Raw genomic sequence first — 24,113 nt, forward strand, 5'->3', positions numbered from 1 at the left:
CATGTAAAATATTTCAAAACATTTCGTCCATCACTATATAATGTTATGTTATATTATGTCGTTAAATAATTTACAAATCGTTAAAAGTGAATGTGACTTAATTATACGTACATAAATATATTAAACTTCTACATTTTATAAATGAAAATATGTACGATAATGGTTTTTGAGCAATTCCTATTTTCGAATATAAACTTTTTTTATTATTAAACTGCGTGCAATTACTGCAGTTGTTCAACAAAAATACATTTGCTCATAAGTCGTAAGTCATAAGTGTGATTTGATCTTTTCGACTAACCACACTTTTATATATTTTTTAATTATACATACTAATTTACTGTACGTACATTAACAGTGACATTTACCTTCACGAATTGTATTATTAGTTTATTTTAATAGAACAGGTGATGTGTACAATGTTCATACTGCATACATTTTTTAACCTTTGTAGTTTGTACCACACATCATGAACAAAAAGTCGATTAAAATTGCTCAATATACATCGCTACCTATGCAGTATGTACAATTGTCAATTTCTAACGCAAATTGGATAAGCTGTGTATTAGTAATATTAAGTGTATGTGTATCTATCTGATAGTAGAAATGTTTTGTTTGTAAACAATTATCTAAAATGCAATAGCCTTTTATATTGTTAAATGTTCTATAACACGTGCTTCGATGGTTCTCCGGATCGGATTACTACGTCTCATGGACATTGGATATGGTTTGTTAGTTTTTACTGTTTGTTGTTATTTCATATAACTGTAGTCTGTAATCGCAAGTATGCCATATTTTGATGATAATATAATTATGAAATTGGTACATCAAATTGGATATTGATTATTAGCACAATACTACTCGTATACTCGAAATAAGATTACAGTATTCTGTTTTTCTTTCTAAACTTATGCGGACGATGTTTTAAAATTGCTTAGCAAGAACAGGTAAGGGTACAACTTCAAATTGTACATTTAAGACAAAATATTATGTTCTTGCACAACAGGCACCCGCTGTTTAAGTGTAATAAAAAATGTATAATCATGTAACTCAGTTTTATGATGTTAAAAAATATATTGTAATAAATAAATAAATAAGTATTAGTTCAGTTGTTTAGTTTAACTTTTAATATTTAATTATTTAAGTAGTCGTATCTATAAATAAATTATATTTGCGATTAATAAATGTATTTTAATAATAATTTAATATTACACTATTATTTTTGTGTATGATGGTTTTAAATTATTTTTCAATATAATATATATATATAAAGATGGTGCTCTAATATATACATGCTCCATGTGGAAATACTGATAATATGTTCTTACTTGGCACACATATCTAGAGCATTGCCCGGGCATTTCTCAGAATGACCAATTTCCTACTTGGTTTATAATACACACACACACACACATATATATATATATATATATATTATATCGAATTAAAATATTATTTTGCCGTGATTGTCGAGTCAAATAGTGCGCGCGATATAATAGATTTATTATGCATATATAGATACATAGGTATCTACTATCTGTACAATATACGTATACGGTTTAAAGAGATATACCAGAATCGCGGTAGACGACGAGCGCTAAAGCATATCGGGCTGGACCACCACCGCGTGTTATATATATACATATAGCTAGCAGCTTCTGACGACGCTGTAGCAGAGATCCGACTCCCCGCCTCAGACCATCGCGGCTTCTCGTCCGCGACAACGTATGTAATAGTAATAATACACTCACCGCGTATTACAATGTCGTCCCCTGTGCACGTATTTATTCTATCTATAAAGTAGGTAAAAAACACTACTCGCGCCTCTCTCTTTCCGTCTCTTTATCACTCTCTCTCTCTCTCTCTTCTTCTTCTTTCTCTCTCTCTTTTCATTTTTTTTTTATCCCTCCTCACCCGTCATCACCACCGTTAGTACACGCGCGGCACCGTCTGCTCTCTCTCCCTGTATAGATGAGATGTGATGGTTTATTTTTAGACCCGCGCCGTCGCCGGCCTGCACCGTAGCCGCACTCGGATAGACAGCGGCGCAGCAGACAGTTATTATAATATCATAGCTAGTGCGATATACGCGAGACAAGCGCACACACGCGTCACACACACACACCGTCCGGATCTCCGGCGGAGGCGTTCAAGTTAACCGTTGTCGTTACCTGCTGTAGTAATTGTATTATTAAACGAAAATATTATAATTATAATAAATTACACATCAATACCGCAGGAAGACCACGACTTGCGAAGACGACGGAAGAGTTGAAATCAAATTTTTGTAAAAGTTTCGTAGCCAGTCCGTAGTATTCAAAGGCCTGTCTGCAGCGTGTATTACACAGCATGTGATATACTAAAGTTGTACGGAACCACGCGCAAGCTCAAAAACACCGACGCGAACTCCGCGCGCTACTTGCCGCCGCCGTTTTCAGCGTTTTATCGTCGGAAATATAACGGGATTCGATCACACGGTAAACAGTAATATATATATATATATATATTTATATATATATGTATGTATGTACAGTAGAAATAATTTATAATGACATCGGTTGAAGTGATATACCAGGTTTAATGGCCCAAAATGAAAGGTCCCGGCAAAACCCTGTTTTATATCGGTTGTAATGACGTTCTTATAACTCGGATACGGATATATAATTACGTGAATTTAGACAATATTTATAATGACCTCTGGTCACATTATTATGGACGGCGGTTAATGAAAACAATAATTTTCAATATAAATAACCAGTGACAAATCGCATCTATTATGGCCATTAAATAATAAAAATTCTAAAATAAACTTTGAAAAAGTAGAAATCAAAATACATGGTTTTTCCAATATTTATCTAATGAATATTAAAATGTAATAAAAATGTTGTTTACTGATAATTCTTTTTTTAATTTTGTTTATTGTGACCTTTTTTCCTGGAATATCATAATACACGATTTCTACTGTATATATATAATAATATACTTATCATATATATTAATTGATAGGTACTCGTACAACAATATGCCATCTGTAAATTATAGTTATCTATTAAAGCATATAATATTCAGTTACACTATTCATAACAAATTGTATTATACTTTATTACTTCGCAATTATAGTTTGTCAGTCAGTGTTTGTGAGTCATGTGGATTAAACACTATGAAGAGATGTGTGTGTGTGTGTTTTTTAAATCATGTGATTTGTTAGGTACTTAATGAACAAAGTATACTAAAATTAAAAACGAAATAATTTGCGATGGTGAATTAAAATAAGTTCTTAAAAGTTGTAGAAAACGAGATTCCAAAGGAAATATTTTGAAATTGTATATTTACGAAATTTCCTACAATTTATTAAAAAAAGGTACCAAACATTTCACTCAATGTGCAAAAACAAATATATTTTTTTTTACTTTTTTTGTTTAAGGATACAAATAGAAAGTGTGATAGTAATAGTTGTCTAAATTTGTGCGATATCGTAAAAATTTTCTGATATTGGGTACTTTTTATAAAGACAACGCAAGTCGAGGTGTTTAAAAACGACCAACTAAAGTCGATTAGCACAGTTTATATAGATACGTATCAATATTGTAGCTGAATACCAAAAACTTGAGAATAGGATGCCGCGCATATTATAAAAATATTCATAAATAAATGTATGTTAAACAAATATAAAATTACGATAGATAGCATATTTTGTACGATTACCTATTAACATTAGGTGTATACTTAATATTTAGATTTCTAATATTATATTTTGCGGTGACGGCGTTTATTCGTTACACCGGGAGCGGTGGTGCAGTTCAAGTGTACAACAATAGTGCACATAGGTACCTTTGTATATTATAATATAGGACATGTTATGATAATGTAATAACAGTAATATACTGGTATATAATATATTAGATTGTAACGTAATCAGGTGATCGAAAATGTATGTCGACGACCTACTGCTGTGCCATTATAAGGAAATCTGTCTTAATCCTACATAATATTATAGTTTTAACAAAATATATACCATTGACATTAAAAATTGTACAATCAAATTCTCATCAATAGAGCTCCGCAGTTCGTGGGTGCCAACTTTTTCAACTTCAATCGAGAAATTCATTTATGGTCCTAATGTAATTGAACTTAAATGTTTAACGAAATTTTTATCGGAGATATAAATACAATCAAAAAATGACTATATAGAGGTACCTATTTTAATTATCGACCATGCATTCACAATACTAACTTATAAATTTATAACAAATATACTTATGTTCGTGTATTTCTTTTTAATACATTTTGTATGAATAGATTGCAATTTGTAGTTAACTATTGTATTTTTATCAAATTTAGGGAAAAAAATTAATAATGTTAGTTTAAAATTATTATTTTTAAAACGTTGTCTCCTTGCACTATCCGACAATTAAATTATTAAATATATGTACCTAAAATAGTAAAATATATGAAATAAGTATTAGAATTTAATTTTATCATTTGAGAATAGATAAATTAAATCATTCCATTATTTTATTTTATTTTTTTAAGCCGGTAATATGTATATCATATTAAGGTATCGACGTATTGGTACAATATTATTTCATAAAAAAATATATTCCAACTCAACTGTTATACAAATTTGCATTTATGATAGACACGAGTATTAAATATATATTGTTTTATGATGTCTTGTCATTCGCAGCCCGGTGGCGACCTTCCATCACCATCCTGGCTTACACTGTTCTATAACACACTACACACTATATGTTGCACGACACAGTAGACTGCAATACATACATATATATATATATAATAACACCTCTGCAGTCTACACGCACAGTATTAGATTCCATGGGTTGTCGCGTGGCGTGATATTATTTTTGGCCGTGTTCAGTTTAATGTTATGTTTTGTTTTAAACGACATATAATATTTATATATTTAATTTTACCATGAATAACGTTATTACGTTTACGTTTTTCCGAGAAAAATAGTCAACGCAACACATTACGTGAATTTTTTATTTTATATATTTTATAAACCTGAGTCTTTTGCACAGTTATTACTTATTAGTTTTAATACGTTTAAATTATCATACAAATTAATGTTTTTTTTTTAAATAAGAAAGACTTTATGATGAATATCATATAATATTAAAATTATAAACTGTATGAAATATTAAGAGCAGTATCCACATTTTCATAGTTTCAACATTTTAATATAAAACGCTTTTAATACTAAAAACAGTAAAATCGTGTTCAAATTTCTATGAATAGCTCAGCTAATTTGAAAATTATACTATGATTAGAAAATGGTATCATACATATTTGGTGAGCATTTCAAATATTTACAGTCATTACTTATTACTTACTCATTTTTGAATTACCTACAATAAAATAGATTTCGTTAAAAATGCGTAGGTACCGAGGTAGATATTAACTTGATACTCGTGCTTAAACTGATTTGTTAAAAAAAATATTATAATAATAACACGCATAATCATTTTAAAATAAATACATTTATCACTGCTTTGAATATAAATAAAATATAGCAATATGCGTATGTGTTATACATATTTAGTAATTTTACTTGCAGTACTCCCTTCCCGTTTGAAATAAGACTCCGAATGCGCCTATACAAGGACTCTTGCAGAGAAACAGCTCACTAAATGAAAAATACTTTTAATGCATTTTATTGAACAATAGTTTCTCATAGTAGGTTAATTTGGCCATAATCATAGAAAAAGAAAGAAGAAATTTTATATTTTATTATTTATACATGAAAACTTTAAATTATTAAAAAACATTTTCTCAGGTTATGTATTTGCACTACCTGCCACTCTCCAGGCGATACTGCGCACATACAATTGATACAAAATTGTCATCGTTTTCGCTATATAATTGTTAGATTGAGTAAAATTACGAGTGTTCAACCACTAACGGGGTAGTTTTTATTGTTTTGAATGTCCGCTTTATTAGAATTTATCCACCTTCAAGTATACGCTGCAGTGCTAAAACTAATTTATTACTACAATTAGTGTGCTATTAGTTGTTATAGCTAATAACATATACACACACATAATAGCTACAAAAAATACTTACAATTTCCTGTACAACGTTGTAATAATATTATATAGCTATATGGAATTGCTGGTTTGTCGGTATTTGGTGGCATGGCTAACGTTGCAATACCGTATGAATTGCTATGTAGGTACACTGCAGCTGGTGTTAGCGAACAGATTTACGATCGAAACGTCAGACCAAACAAAACATATACTTTAATTATATGTATATCTATATACACTGAATTCCTGAATTCAATCCATTCCATTAGAATTTAAATGGAATGACCTGTGAGAAGACGATTATTGTAAATGTCAGTTTTTGTTGAGTGTTGACTATTTAAGCTAAAATTAAAATTTGATGCGCGTAATATTTCTTTCGAATTGAATAAATGACCTACAAGTAACATTGGAAAGTATCAAACTTAGTACTTACCAAATATTGTAATATTGCGAATAATAATACATATTATAGTCATATATTACGTTAATAATAAGAAACTTAAATATAATTATCAATATTGTGTGTTATATTTTATTATAAAATACTATATATAGATGTGGTAAGATAACCAGTTCCAAAGTGATACCTAAATCAAATACCTTTGAAAATAATTAATAAATTATTATAATTCTATCGAGGATCAAAAATTCAAATTTTGATAACATGCTAAGTTTAGAACAATAAGATTTTTTTTTTTGAAAAAATGAAAATTACCGATTTGGAATTGTTTATTTCTCATCGTGAAATGCAAGGTGAAAATGTGTTTAAAAATGAAAACAAATTTTTTATGGAAAAAAAATTAAGCTTATACTTAACTATACCTCAAAATATGATAGTTTTTTAAAAATGGCATTATCCATTAATTCCACTGACCGGTATTCCTATAGCCATTCCACTTAGGATCTAATTAGGTTGTTGAAAGCTCTTTTCAGCTACATACAACAATAACAATATTATATAGGTCGCAACCCGTAGGCAAAGGCAAACCCACGAATTTATTATTTATAAGAACGTGACTGTATAAACGAGTATATTATACATTATACACATGTCCATGGAAACTATACATATAAACGACGAAAATCAAAAACCTATTACCATGCACCTGACGCTCTCCAGGTCAATTACCACTGCACAACATATTATTATTGCTTCTTTCTACCTATAATATATAGTTATGTGTGTACTGCGTATTATTCTCTGAGGAAAAAAATCGTATAACGAGCTATTTCTTCTGTAGTCTTAGATTTGAAAAAAAGTCTTAGACCTAATAAGTATAGTAGCTCAAATTTACTTTTGGACAGGAATTTCGAATATTATTTTTTTAATCATGTTCTCCCATTACCGCGAACCCTATTTAATATTTAAATTTATACAAAAAAAAGATCATACATTTGGAACAATCTTATAAATTTTACAATATATTCATCAAGCATTATTCACATATTATATCATGTATACTATATGTTTATACATATATTATTATGTAACATCATCATGTCAATTAATCGAAAAATTTAATTTTGTGTGCTTTATTTGGGAAATAACAGCGTATAAAATTGGATTAAAAATCGTAATGAATTTAATAATTAAATCAAATTTTTAAAAAAGTGTTATAGCTATATACTCATATGGATAATTAATTATTTCATTAAAGACTGTATGAGTTGCATGTGAAGCTTTGATATAGTATCTAATATCTATTGTTGTTATTACTTACTATGAAAAAAGATGGAAAATTATTACAAAAGTCGTCAACAATAATTTGATGATTTTTGTTTATAATAAATGTTTAAATTATAGTTGGTATTTAATATAAAATATACCTTCACCGAATTATAATGTGTTAAGTGATCTCAACCAAAAATCGAGTTTTCATTTTTTTTACCAGTTTTCATACAATATACAAATTATGCTTTTCTGTAGAAGAAATTCCACTATATAATTAACTAATATTTTGTAAAATAAACATTATCCATCTTGATAAATCTAATTGTATGAATGACAAACGTGCTACGAGAAATCAAGTTTTAAATTTATACGCACTCCCAAGTTACGAACATTATTTATAGTCAATAATATATAGGTATATCAAAATAGCTAATTCAACGACAGAAGCGTCATTTTGAGAGATCGTATTTTTCTAATTTTTGTCAAAGAATCCTTTTCTATTAATTTATTTGACATAGACAGTACCGTGCAGAGACAGCTATATAATTAATAAATATGCATATTATATAAAATAAAACGCTTATAATGGATGCAAATCAATGGTATCGACCGATATTTATAAAATGTTCGTCAATAGATTCAACAAGATCCGTAGATTATTATTTACTTGTTACTTTTCATCGCATAAATGTTGAATATAATTTACTCATAATAACTATCATTTTTCTTATACACTCATTGTTGTCCTTCCTCATTGACGGTTACAGAAAATAAAATAGTTATAATTGGATATAATTTTAGACTAGTGTTATATATTTAGTCAAAACAACTCAAATAATTGTGTTAAAAATCTGTACAGTTTACGGAGTTTAAAAAGGAATAAATCCATGGACATATTATTTGTCACGGGTTAGTGTAGGTCCGTGTAGGATCAGTTAGTAAAATGTATATAGTATAATAAAAGTAAAACTAATGTTTCAATTGTTAGTACGTGATTATGACCATTATGTATGAGTGGAGTGAATTATATAGCAAGGAAACAACGAGTACTTCAAAACGTATATTTAATTAGATTTATAAACATACGCTGTGTATTACACCATATATTATAATTATATTATGTTATTAACTGGAGGTTATGATTTCCGCCGCGACGATGATACAGTGTTCAATACACATTTATTTTCTAGATTTTTTCAGCTAAAACATATAAGGCACACATAATGTGTGAGGGTATTTTAATTTTTAAGTAAATATAAATCTTTTCTCGTCTCAGGTATTGACGTGATTTTTTAAATGGCAAAATATAAATTCTAAACATCATACGAGTATTATTGTGTTTTTATGGAACAACATTGAAAAATAAATTAGGAGTGTTTAAAAAATAAAAGTTGATACCTTTCACATGTATAATATTATTGTATGTGAAGCTGTTTAAAAGAATAAAATCTCGTAAATATGCACAATAAAAAATATTTTACTTCGGGGTACTCATGAATCTCAACGCTTCTTTTAGAGAATTGGCGAGGGGTTGCTATACATATACTTAAATCAAGACAAACAATTTTTGTATTTTTTTATGGTAAAAATCTTACTACTTTTACCCGGCTATAACCACCTGTTTCAACATCCTTTCCGTAACATGTGTAATACATTAATACCAGTATAGGCAGTATACCACACACAAATATACAATATATAGCTAATACTCTATACAGCATACGTTTATAAAGTAAAAACTAACTGAATGTTACAAATCGGTATGGCTAATGAATTATTGACAGAATAATTGATTAGCGGTAAGTTATCATGAAAATATAAAAATCAATGTATTCATCAATTATAGTGGTCATCAAACTGGAAAATAGATTTCGCAATTAATTTCCTTGATTATTTTATCATCTATTAAAACAATATGTTTTTTCTTCTAGAAATATATAGTAAAAAACAAAATGTTTACATAATAATAAATTAATAATTAAATATAATTCTTGAATATAATTGGCCGTACAAAAACACTTTATTGTGATACCTGGACGCTATATTTAAAACTGATATATTGTCCTGGTCAAACGGGAAGGTGTCCACTGAACAGTATTAAATAATTAGGGAAGATATTTATACAGTTTTACAATTTTTTTATTTTTGGAGGAAAAATACCTAGTTTTTACCAAAATGTGTTTCATGACCTAAAAATTCTACGTAATATAAAATTGTAACGCAATATTGTATATTTTATGTGTATAGTATATAGTTGTACTCATTACTCAAGTGCTTCTTATAACACTCAAACAAAACGTGAATACAAAATAAATAATAATTTTTCAATATTTTATTAATTTAAGTAGATAATTTGATAAAGTATAATCACTCATAGGCAGTAAAACAAATTTTAGTACAATTTCAAAAGATGTATAAACTTGGTTATTTGATTAATCTTGTTCAATTTCATATTATACAAAAAAATAAATATGTCTATAAAAGTATCATATTGTATTGGTTTCTTTTTAAAAACAAAGCTAAGGAACTAACGAGTACCAATGGTTTTGAGGTAAACAAAAAATATGAAAATTTGTTTGTTAGCATGTTTTTAAAGAAAAAATAATAATTATTGTACTGTAACAAAAATTTTAAAAATATTAGAATTTATACATTTGTTCAGATTTATTATTATGTATGGATACTTAAACATAATTGCATTCAATATTCATGTTTAAAAAGACATATTTTACTTCACTGCCTTAAGAGGATGTCACCCGCATGGCCGCGTGTGTTGTCTCTGTCTTACAAACGTACATCATAGCAAATTTACGTAATCTGCGTATTAGAGTAAATTTACCTATTATCAAATTTAAAAGTAAGAATATTATCTAGGCAATGGCATATGCTTTTATTGACATTATCATTTTAAAGTGATGTGTTATGTAAGATACTTCAACTTTAAAATGTTCATAAGTACCTCCCTTTAAAATAATAATATCAATAAAAGCATATGACATTTTCTAGATAATATTAATACCTTTATACATTTTATAATAGGTAATTTTACTTTAATATTAAAGCTAACATCACAAAATGTATTTTGCTGAACGTAAATTTTCCATAATATACTTCAGTAACACAGAGACAGCATATGAGGGTATAACGTCCTCTTAATAATAATTATATAATAGTACACGAATTTAGTTATACAAACTTTCACATCACTTATAACAACAATTATTAAATTATACTTTATTTTTAAATTTCCACCTAAAGATCGACAATAGGTTCGTTAATATATCGTGTTTTAAGAAAAAAACATTTATAGATTTTACCATCCCGGTCCTAAGTTCTCACTTGAGGCGAAGGCGATTGTCCACCCTGGCCTCTCCCTAAACACTGTTCTAAATCTTTACCTATATTATGTGTATAATATGATTGGCCATAATATAATATAACATCGATTGGACAATTGTTTAGACATTTTCGATATACGCCTAGACCACGTCAGAGTTTGTTTACGCGTCGCGGAACACATAATGCGTCCCCTCCACTAAATTTACAGCCCGAGTGCATACTTGACCTAGAAATGGTCGTGACGTGACGCATCGATATGATAATACGTATTATATAGGTATCATCGCAGAGTGCAGTATAGAAATACGTGGTAATATAATAATATATACTATCGGGAATTACTGTCGGGTTAGGTTTACCGTCGATATACCACGACGTTCGTACAGTCGTATACCAAGGTTCTGATTTTCACGTGTTCTAGGCGAGGAATCGTTTTTGTGCCAGCAGTACGCGGCACGGTGATCATCGGGCAGTCATGTCACCGCAGCCGTCGCCGCACTTCAATCACCAACAATCACCGCAGTACGCCTCCCGCAACGACGACGGTGACGACTACAGCTGCAGTTGTTACAACCACTCTAGCCCGTTTTCCGGTACCCCAAGCGTCGCCGACCCAACAATCGCCGGTCAACAGTTTTCCGGCGCAGTCCCGATAACTTCCGGTTCGCCGCGCCGATGACGGCGTTATCATGACCGACCGCCGGTACAGCGGCAGCTGCGGAAGCAGCAGCAGCGACAACAGCGACAACAGCTACAACGGCTATAACGGCAACAACGGCTACAACGGCAACAACGACTACAGCAGCAGCAACGGCTACAGGTGCGGGATCAAAACGCAACTGCATGCACCGTCGTCGGGCCGATGTAACGACCACTACACAACAACAACAACAACAATATTTGCAAAACCGGGGTCGCCCGACCGGCCGCCATGCACGTGAAGAAGACGTGGAAGACCGCCGCGGTGATGTTCCTGGCCGTGGCCACCGTCTCCACGGTCACCGCGGCGTTTTACTTCAATTACGCGGCGACCGCGTGCTGCGCGTTGGCCCCGCAGTCGTCTTCGTCGCTGCTGCAGGAACCGTCCAACGCCGCGGCCGCGAACAACGGTCCAGACCGGTCCAAGTCGGTCGGTTCTTCGGTACCACGCACGTCCAAGCTGTACGCCGTGTGCGAGATCCGCGATCACCTACGCAGCCCCGCCGACCGGGTAAGTACCAGAATTCATGATAAATTCGCAAAATAATAAATGCGGGTTTGCGAACGTCGAGTTCCGTTCGACAAAATTGAATACTTATTACGAAATTTCACGAAACGTTGCGTAAAAATGGCCGATAACGTTCGACGACGAGCGCGCGCCGTTATGCGTGTTGTCATCAAGTCACCTCAATCGCCATATTATACCTATCATATTATATTCATTGTCGTTAAACATTCATTCGGCGAGATCACGAATAATTTTCACGTATACATGTTTTTGGATTGGGTACACATATCTTGATTTCCTTGCTGTCATTTTGGGTAACACTAAATATCACCATATACTATTATGATATGTTACCCATTTTATTGTTTACAGTTAATACATATTAATACTTCATAATAAACAACGATATATTATATTTTTGATTGAATTAAACATTTAACCTGACATAAGATACCTAAATTGCAAAATAATGACAAAAAATTCAAAAACATATATAAGGTTCATAAATTTTCCTTAAAGTGGATAATATCGATTTTTTTTACTTGGGTCCTTGAAATGCGTTGAGTTGACTGCATATATCCTCATGTCGTCTTTTTACCATTTTCAATTTTTATAATTTTGCCTATCGTACCTATTATCTTATATTATTATCTTAGTTACCATATGACATAAAACTTAAAATATTTTTTTTTTATACTTCACGGTTATGTTTGGTTAGGTAAGAATTGTATAATATTACCATTTGATATACATTTGGAAATTTGATATAAAAAGCATGGTTTGACGTATCAAAACTACTCTATAAAAATACAACTAGGGAATTAAAAAAACTGTCATTTAGGACATTTTAGTATAAATATCGTGATAGAAGATGCGTTGATGCAGCACACAACCACATTTTATTCTTAATATAAATTTGAATTATAAAATATAAAGTAGCGTTAAGTTTAAACAAACATTTGTAAACTCAATAGTGTAATGCTTTATTGTTATTCCCTGTAGTTGTGTACATTAATTGTCGAGGTAATAAATTTAATATTGACAAAATGTTGGCCTAAAAAGATTAAAATATGAGAGTATGAGACGCTCACCATGCCTCATTTCTTATCTTTCTGGAGTTGAGTCACCAACTATGATCGAATGCCTCGTAATAAATTCGAAGTATAGTGGAGTTTTATTCTTATATATTATTATGTTTTGAGCCGGTAAAATAGTTGTTATGGAGCTGAGAACGAGAAAATTAGGTGCAGTAGCAAAGCCAGGATTTTTTTCAGGGGTGGGGGTTAGTAATAAAATAAAATAAATCCACAACCGTGTTAAAATAATAAAATAATTGTATGATAATGATTATTATCACCAGTGCAGTCGATAACGTGAATACGGCATAACAGAGTACATTTCACCACGAATAAATGATTTTATTTCTATATTATAAACATTATATTTTTGATAAAAATACGGCCGAAAGGGGGGTCAACAACCCCCCCTCGGCTACGCCACTGATTAGGTGTGATATGAGAGAGAGAAAATAATAATTTTAGGCAAATGATTTGTTTGAATAGACGGGTTTATTAAAATAAATTTAGTTCCAAGAATTCAAATGGCATTAAACTAAGACTAGGAGGAATAAAACAGATTTAGAATCGTCTAGGTACCTATTATAATTTATATCTATATATACCACTCCTCACGATTTTAATGGGGGTAATTTACCATAATAATAATAATAATAATAATAATAACAGTCTTTATAGAACATAGGTTACGAAAAACCTCGAGATGGGCGTCGTAGACGTCAAGTTAAAACATTACATAAAAAAAAAATTAAAAACATAATAATCATATAATGATTAAAATGGGAAGAAACAAATCGGCCAGATAACGAATGATTGTAAAATCATCGACATCGATTTTGGCTCACCGACGAAAAGACTATTATATTGAAAAAAAAAAAATACTTACAACTAGAGGACTGAATTACTCTGAAGTGAACAAAGCTGGTCGCTCTCAGTCGACTTTCAAGGCCGAGAAACGAAAAATAAGTGGCGGTCGATTACGCGACGGTCGTCTTCAAACGAAATAATATGTACTGTAGACAGGTGGGGGGAAAAATGAATAATTTATCATTTTAGTTATTTGTGACTCGGTACGTTTTAGTTATCTAACTATTATATAGTGTGCAAATCGTCATAGATTCTATCTTATATAGCGGACAGTTCTCGACTTAGAGCTTTCTCGACGAAAACGGCGTGTCAGTGGCGTTATTTCTGCCGTGACATGATATAATTATATAAATTACAAATTAAACAAATTATAAATAATAAAATTATATTGTGTACTTTGTATAGGTTATAATAATAATAATTATCATTATCATTCTTATTTTTTATTTGCATTGGATATGACAAACTGAAAAATAATGTTTTATGCTTGTCTACAATACTAATGGTGTTTATGTCGAATGATAATCGTAAAATCTATTACAGTATTTATAGATACCTATTTATTCACTCTAAGGTACAATTAAGCCAGGTTCTTTCGACTGGAAAGTACATAAATAATTGAATTTTCAACAAATAGGCAAATATTTTACGAATAACGTATTTCGATGACTATCGCGTATTTGACAAGTACACCAACATTTGCGTAATAGATGTAAGAGTAACCAAGTTAACTGTTATTACTACCGGTTAAGTAATAACAAATATGGGGGATACTGAAAAAAATACTTGGACAAAATCATGAATAATCAGAAAGCAAAATTGTCTATCTACCAATTATTATATTTATATATATATAAATGTTACACTATTAAAAACAAGATTCTCATTTAACTTAAGTAAATTATTATAAACTTGTATCTAACATAAACAAATTATCTACCTTGTTCAGATATATCAATTATTTTTAATAATGATAGGAAACTTTTAATGTATTATATTACATTATATATCGTTTATTATATTTTATTATTCATAAAATACATAATTTATTGTGTAAAAAGCGCAATACACAGATATACCTTAATAAGTATTTAGAAAAATAAAAAAAAAAATACTCTTACGTAACTTTGCTAATTGTTATAAAAAATAAATACAAGTATAAAACTGTAACCTAACCAACTAATGTTTGCCTTTGTGGCTTTGCTTATAATGTTAGACCTCGCCGAGCGTATAGTTCCAATTTAAGAGTTTGGGGTGTATACTATTAATAAGAAATATAAGAAGTATGTATATATTAAGAAGACGGTATGACGCTACTTCCGCATGTTTTGTCTCCGTTTCACAAACATACAACATACACATTTTAGATAAAAAAAAGTATAGAACCATTAACCAATTGTGTTGTTAGCTTTAATGTTAGAGTAAATTGATCTTTTATCAAAGTTAAAATTAAGACAATTATCTGTGCTTAAGTGTTAATTTTTTTTATATTTTAATTTTTAAGCGAGGTTTAAGTATTGTAAATAATAAATATTAAAAGTTAAAACTTTAAACTTATTTTTAACTATGATATTAAGTTAATTCATTCGAATACTAAAGCTAACAACATAAAATGATTCTACTGAATAGAACGTAAACGCTATGTTGTATATTTTGTAAGACGGAGAAAATATATGTAAGGGCAGCGTCTTCGTAAATAATATTTCACATACAATTTCGTGAATGTACAATTGTAAATAGATATAACTATATGTTTGGGTGTACACATTAGATTTGTGATACAAATACTTAATTATATACCTTTATAATAAAAAAGTAATTCCGCTATTAAACAGTATAGGTATTGTCGAATGTAACCTACCCTCGCCAGTCGCCATTATTAGTGTTACTGTTGTTGAGTAGTGACGTGTTGAATTTTAATTCGATGTTAAACGATGAAATCGATTCTGAGTGAAGAACACAGCTTTGCTTCCCCCATCTAGTCAGACAAAATAACAAAATATTGACATGTTCTTAATTCTTTACCTGTGCCTGTTTTTAACGTTATACCTAATTGAATCACATGACTGTACACATAACTTTATATACTTACTTACTGTCAGTGGCGGTAAACTATTAGTAGATTACCACTTCAACCCTACAATATCAAATATCGCAAGTATAATACTTTGATCTACTTCGTTAAAAAACAATATCATTTAATCATTTTAACTAATATATTAATTAGTCAACTAATGTTAATTTTACCTATAATAACTATATTTTATAATTATTATTATATTATATTACATTCCACAATAAATAAGAAATAAAAAAATCATTTAATTATTATAATATGTTATTAATTTTCAAGGCCGAGTCTCAGAATTATAATTAGGCCGCCGAAACTTGCTTTAATTGATTACTAGTAAATTTTGAAGTTGGAATGACTTATGTCAATTAATCACTTTGTCTAGTGTTTAATTATATTTTAACGTTGCGAAACCTTTGAAGTGTCACTAATTAGTAGCTTTTTAATATATCAATCACATCATTGATCAAATACTCTTATTATACATTAAATGTAAATGATCACTTATGTCACTTATATCTTAATTTAAATTTAAAAAGTAACAGGGATTGAGGAACTGCGTGTTTTTATAATATATAATATTTATTTATACTTATTTCCATTAATATTTAGTAGTTAATATTTGCTATTATTATAAATCTTAAAAAGATTCTATCCCGGTTGTGGTTTTTTTTTCAAAATGTACCTATTTTTAAAGGATTTAGGTAAGAGTGGAAATTTAAATTGTATTAATCAATATAGGAACAAAAAACTCAAAATGTTTAAATAAAAAGTCTAAAATGTAACTAGATCTTTTTTTTTAATTTACTTTTTTTATAACATCCACATTACTGTATGGTACTATTATATTTTACTGAACTTAAAATACTAATGCTCCTACTGTTATTTGTTATCATCGACAGTTATTATGATCTATATTTTGTCTCGACTTACATAACTATGAGATAGTAAAAAAAGGTGTAGGTATCTATAATTAATATTTATGCAGTACTAATTATTGCTAAATTTAAAATTTTTTTTTTTTTCATATTTTCTCCCCATTTATTATTATAAGGTATGTGTACTTGTAAGACTCTTACTATAATTAGTATTTTTTTTTATCATAATACAGAATTTAATAGTTTTAAAAATATACATTTTTTATTAAGATTTTTATTTGGCTGTTGTTGAATATTTTTTATTTAAGGCGATAATTTGAAGTCTTATTTATGGTCACCGTAGAATTATTTTTTATAGGTAATATTCAATATTATCGTATTATGCATATTATTAAATATTAGGTAAGTAATTATACTTATTTAAATTATAACATAAGAACTTATAGGCTATTTTATTTTTATATTACGTTAATATTTTAAATTAATACATAAGAAAAAAATCTTTACTAATTATCAAATAAGGCCAGTTATAATTACATTAATAGCGGTATTACAAAAAGTCACAGCGCTTTATATTTAGTTGGAATAATCTAGTACAAATTTTAATGTATAGCCATCAATTGACAGATGTTGGGATAATTATTATTTTCATATAAAATAAAAACAAATACATTACATTATTGTAAAAATTAATTTTATAGAAATAATTGTTGTTTTGAGAAAGTGCAAAAATACCAACAATATTAGATTGTTATATTTTAATTAAAATAAAAGGTATTTATAGTACTTATCATTTATTAAAGAAAAACTCACAATAACAAATTTATAATAAAAAAAATAACGAAAATAAATTTTAAGAATCTTTGGATAATAATTTTTTACATTGCTCGCAGTGAAGCTTTAGTTCTTATGCCAACTTTATCCTAGAAGACAGACAATATTTAATAGCTCAGAGAGAGAAAGGTAGACTGCATAGTATGGTTTCAATTGATGAACTATTAAATATAACAGAAAAACGTAGATAATTTTTTTAAAAAAATAAGAAAAAGCTATTAAAAAATTTAATAGATATGTATCTTAAATTTAGTGGAAACCCCCTATTTAAACTGAAATCCATTTCTAAAATTTCCCGTTTTTCTTTTTTTTTTTGGGTTGTTTTTCTCAATAATTTTTAAAAATACTGGGAGTTTTAACCTTTCTTAAGAACAAACTAAATCCGACTTACATTAGATATCACCCTCAAGTTGAAAATTACAACATTTTTTTGACTAATGTTTATAAACACAAAGAATAATACATATCATTGTATAATCAATACATCAATATATATTCAACGGAACGTTTTAATCTAAAAAAAAAAATCTTAAAATAAAAAGTATCGTTAAATATTAAAGTTGTTTTAAATCATTAATAATATAATTTATATTATAAATATATATCTATAATATATAAACTATAAATATTTAATAATATATTATAATTATATCAACCAAAGTTACAATAATCGAAAATAAATAATATAATATTCTGTACTATAATTAATTATTAAGTACCTAGTATATATTGGATATACTATTTATACTTTAACGGTATAAATTATCTAAATTAATTAGGTGCCTATTGGTGAATACTGTTAATAGATAATACAATAAACAAGAGGGAACTCCAATTAATTGGTAATTTAATAAATAATATTATTAATATTATTAGTCTATAGACTATATTTAATATTAATATATACACTCAAAAAATGATAACTAATTTCAAAAGATTTTCAGTAAGTAAAAAACTCAATAAATTATTTATTTGAAAATTATAATTGTTGTATGAAGAAAAACATTAAATAAACAATATACATGTTTTTTAATTGTTTATTTGGAAATCTGAGTAGGAACTTTAATTGCTGGACGATTCTTGAGTGATTTATAATTTAGCACGTAAGATTTTAAGTAATTTTGTGTGTTTTTTAGTTTTTTTTTAGATGGTCTATAATAATGATTTCCTAATATCCATCAACTATCAAGGTAAAATGTCAAGTTAGTACGTAGGAATTTTAATAATTTGAAAAATACTTTCCCTCGTGGTCATTAAAAACTAATGCATTCAAATAACGATTTCTTGGACAATTCTATTATAAATATATTATTTATCACATATAATGGTAAATAAAAATTATTATAGTGAGCAAAATTGTATTTGAACGATCGTACCGAAAACACTTGATAAAATATCCATAAAGAATCTACCTAGTATAAAATAAAATTCACTTTATATTGAAATTTAATTATTAATATTAGTATTCAAAATTACTAGGATTTGATTCTAAAATGGAATTTTTTTTATCATAATATTAGTGTATATCTATATAATTTATATAACGTGTAAATGAAACAGTGAAGCGCTCCCTAATGTAACGCACATAAATTGTAATATTAATTTTTTTTTATTCTGTAAGTCGTAAGTGTATATAGCTGAAGTAGGTACTAACGTACCACACATTCATGTACGACATACAAAATATTCACAACGAGCGCTAAACGTAAATTATTTTATTTGTTATTTTAAAGCATCACTCTTTGGTCAATCACACCTGTATTATATAAACTATAACTACAGTTACCTGTTAAAATATCTCAAATCATTCAATTGGTTAATAGGTGTATTATGTTCAGTGATAATAAAAATATTAGGTACCTAGAACAGTAGTACCTACCAGGTAATTTCTATAACTGGTACTCGTATCGATTTTATTAGTTGAAAATTTCAAATGCAAAAGTGATTTGCTTGATCAAAAACCTTGATTTAATACAAGGTTTTTCATAGTTTGTACTAATCAAAATATATTGAAAATACATAATTACCATTTTTTTTTTCTATAGTATATTTTAAGTTAGAATTTTGATGAAATTCGTTAAAATTTTCAAATTATTTTCAAATTAAAAATTCCTAAATATTTTAATATTCATACCTTATAGATTAGTAAAAAGATTGATTAAAATAAATAAGTTTTCTCTAATATGTCAAATGACAATTAATTAATTAATATAACATGATAAAACTTCATTCGTTTATGAAAACCTTATTCTAAACTTTATAGAATATAGATAGCTTTTTGGTAAATATTTAAATATTTATATTTATAATAACGGTGTTTTTATTTATTTTTTGATAAAACTGCAGCGGACTTGGTTATATATCCAACGTTACATTATATCTGTTTCATTTTAGGTCTACACAATAATTATTTTATCTATTCGCAAAATTAACAAAAAATGTTTAAATAAAATGCTACAGCTCTTTGCTATTGTTGATCAATAATGTAAAAAAATGAAAATGCTCGTATTGAATGTGATAGCCAACATGCAACAATTAAATTCAATAAAATAATACCAAAAAGTAACTATAAGATTTCCTGGAATGGATAAGGTTTTTATGGGATAGAAAGAAAGTTTGTTATAAAATATTTTGTAGGACAGTTTAGATATACGTTATAATTATTATTCCGAGGTGAATATTTTAAAAAGTTTGTATTTTGTTTACCTATGTTTGATATTTTTGCATTATCTCAGAGCTGAAGATGGTAAGTCCTGATGGTCTTGGAAAGGTTTTATTTTAAAGTTAAAAAATATATTAAATATATTTGTGTAATAGTGTGCTTAACATACGTAGGTAGCTAATTTGTTTAGTTTTTGTCTTTATGTATTGAATGGTCCAGGTTAGGTATAATAAAAGTCTTAAGTAGGTACATTACTATTTCACTGATTTGTAACAATAGTGATAATTATTTGTTTGTTTTATTTTTGCAGGATAAATTTAGCCGCAATCGGCGACAAACTGTTGACAGCACAAGCAGTACCGTCGATAAGAACCCAGCAAATAAATACACTAACAATGTGGAGAGTGATACTGCCCGTAACGGTGACAAAGGGAACGATACCTCTCTCATTTATTTCATTACGCCTACATATCCACGAAGAGAGCAAATTGCCGAGCTCACAAGATTAGGTCAGACATTAATGCATGTCTCCCGACTTTATTGGATAGTAGCGGACGACCGACCCGACTGCAGTCTACAAATAATGAACCTACTACCAGATTTCAGTAAGAATAATGTTCAATAATATGTTCCTACTTTCCTAGCTATACCTATTGACTATTCTAGAATATTGTTGCAATATTTGTTTTCCAACCGATCAGGGGAAGTATGGTCTGGTCCTCAGCCCGGTTATAAAATTTAGATGGCGACAAAGAAAACATAAAAATTAGTGCTTAAAATAATTATTTAAAAAATAATAAATCTCAGTCTATTATTTAAAGAACATATTGAACAAAATAATATTTCATTGTCGACCATCAAAATTCAAAATAGTTATAACATTAATATACATTTCAATAAACAATAAACGTAGTGATAATAGTATAATTTAGTTCTTGAAATTCATGAATTTTTATCTTTAATTTATGTCTTTTATAAACAGTTTATAGTATTTTCTTATTAGGTAACAACCTAGAGCTGGACTTTTAAAGCTAAAACGGATACAATTATTAAAAATAAAAATAAATACACTGGTTAGATTTTAAAGCAGTGGTCTTCAACTGGTGGGTCACGTTAAGTCTTCTTTTTAAAATTAAAATTATATAAAGTAAAAAAATAATTTTTTAATTATTAAATTTAGAAAATTAGTAAATGAAAATACCTACTATAATGTATTTTTTATTTAGTTTTAATAGTACTACTGCAAAGCATTAGGCAATTTTAGCTTTTTTACAAAGCTTATATGAATTGCAAAAAATGTAGGCCTAAAAAGTGGGTTGCGATTCCAAAAGGTTAAAGACCACTGTATTAAAGTATCCGATTAAAAATTCACAAATAAGTTTATAATAACACAATGAAAATTTGTGATAAAAGTTTTTGTTTAATAACTAGAAAATAGACACAATTGATAGTTAATAATATCATGTATGGATGTACTTAAAATTTAAAATGCAATATGCTTTGTATGAACTCAGAACTATATAACTATAACCTAAGTATGAAGTGGCCCAATGCACATTATTTACTACCTGCTAAGTCAAATTCTGCAACCAATTTTAATACTTGTAAAACTCATTGAATTAAAAATATTATTGTATATTATTAAATGTTGACTTATTATGATTTATCATTTTTCCAGGCATTCCTTATACGTATATTGCCAGCCCTATGCCATCGATATATAAACGTGACCCAGACGCCATGCCCCGTGGTGTTTCTAACCGTAGAGCTGCTCTCAACTGGATAAGACTGAACCACAACATTAATGACTCGAACGCTGTAATTTATTTTGGTGATGATGACAACACGTTCCATTTGGATCTTTTTAAGGAAATACGTACCACAAAGAAAATATCAATGTTCCCGGTTGGCTTGGTTGGAGAGTATGGTGTTAGCTCACCGATTATTGATAAAGTTAGTTTAACATAGTTTTTTAACATCATTAGCTATGGGCTTAAAATTACGATTAAAATGTACGATTATTAGTTGTACATACTACATCTTGTAAAGAATACATTTATGTAGTAGACTGAATAACTGATTAATCTTTTTTGATGTAAAGGGAAAAGTAGTTGGCTTTTTTGATAGCTGGCCAGCAAAAAGAAAATTTCCAGTAGACATGGCTGGATTTGCTATTAATGTTCAACTTTATTCAAATACCCTTATGCAACTATGCCATATAAGGCGGGTTTTGAAGAAGACCGTTTTTTGTCAGCACTGGCTATTCGATTAGATGAAATTGAACCAAAAGCAGAAAATTGTACAAGGGTGTGTATATATGAAAAATTACTTATTAATTATTTATAAATAGGTTTATATATTTTTATTTTATTTTGAATTTGAATGGATTTAATGATTTAGAATGATAATCTTAATTTTACTTTAAGCTAAAATTAAAAAACTAGTACATTTATTAAAAAAAAATTATAAAATCATTTTTTTATATTATATAGCTTTTTATTTTTTTTTAATTATTAAATTTTATTTCAACAACTTTCTTTTGTTTACTATTTGTTAACATTTTTCTATTCATTTATATTTATTTAACATTCATTTCAACATAAAATTCTGTTTTTTATTTCTAAATCAAAGTAAATTTATAAGATTTATGATTTATGCTACCTGCCTACTTATATTGTATAATTTATTTGGAAAATAATTAAATAATTGTAAATAGCTCGTGTAATTAACAATCCATAAAAGTGTTTAAAGTCAGAAATATTACTGTATTTTATAAATCAGATTAAAATAATAAGTATGGAAGATGTCATAAATAAATTATTTTAGTTTCTTAGTTCATAACATTTTGTTTATTTAAATTTATTTAACTTACGTTATACAGTAATAATATTACCAGTTTATCACACATGAAATAATTAAATTTCTATGTTAATGTATACATGATTGTCACAGATTTTGGTTTGGCACACTCAGACAGCAAAGAAACCTAAGCCAATAGTCATGGTCAAATCCAAAGCAGCATTGCCTGGTTCACTGGCTACTCTACTCGATCAAGTGACTATGTTAGGTATAGGTGGAGTGAGCGAAACAACAGGTAGGTCAAAATAAATGTATACTAGTATACAAATGTATAGTAGTTTTTTTTAGTATAAATTCCATTATTAATTTTATGTTTTATTTTAGGTGTTCGCAGTTATATGACAAAAAATGGTAATATTTTTAGGGTATAACCTAATATAACCTCATTTTCTTTTAATATTTGTATAAAGTGTTTTATTAGATAAATGTAATATAATTTTAGTATAAATTATTATTATAAGATTTTATTTTATTTCTTTAAATTTGTATTGTTACGTATAATATTTTTGTTTTCATTTATATATTTTGTTGTTGTTGAAGTCATTACATTATAATATTGTTTATGTTTTTTTTTATGTGTGAGTAATTTTAATACTATAAATAA

The 24,113-nt window shown here is 28.3% G+C and overlaps 1 protein-coding gene across 1 annotated transcript; it reads left to right on the top strand.

Annotated features, from left to right (window-relative positions):
• The first annotated feature begins 11,744 nt into the window (after positions 1-11,744).
• Positions 11,745-23,947, top strand: LOC113559710 (galactosylgalactosylxylosylprotein 3-beta-glucuronosyltransferase S-like). The gene is given in 8 exon segments (XM_026965453.1): positions 11,745-11,928; positions 11,931-12,265; positions 20,961-21,255; positions 22,329-22,603; positions 22,752-22,833; positions 22,836-22,957; positions 23,603-23,744; positions 23,834-23,947. Coding segments are annotated over 8 exon segments (1,482 nt in total). The 3' UTR covers positions 23,881-23,947.
• Positions 23,948-24,113: the final 166 nt, after the last annotated feature.

Source organism: Rhopalosiphum maidis, chromosome 3, assembly GCF_003676215.2.
Source record: "Rhopalosiphum maidis isolate BTI-1 chromosome 3, ASM367621v3, whole genome shotgun sequence".
In the NCBI taxonomy this organism is placed as follows: Eukaryota; Metazoa; Arthropoda; class Insecta; order Hemiptera; family Aphididae; genus Rhopalosiphum; species Rhopalosiphum maidis.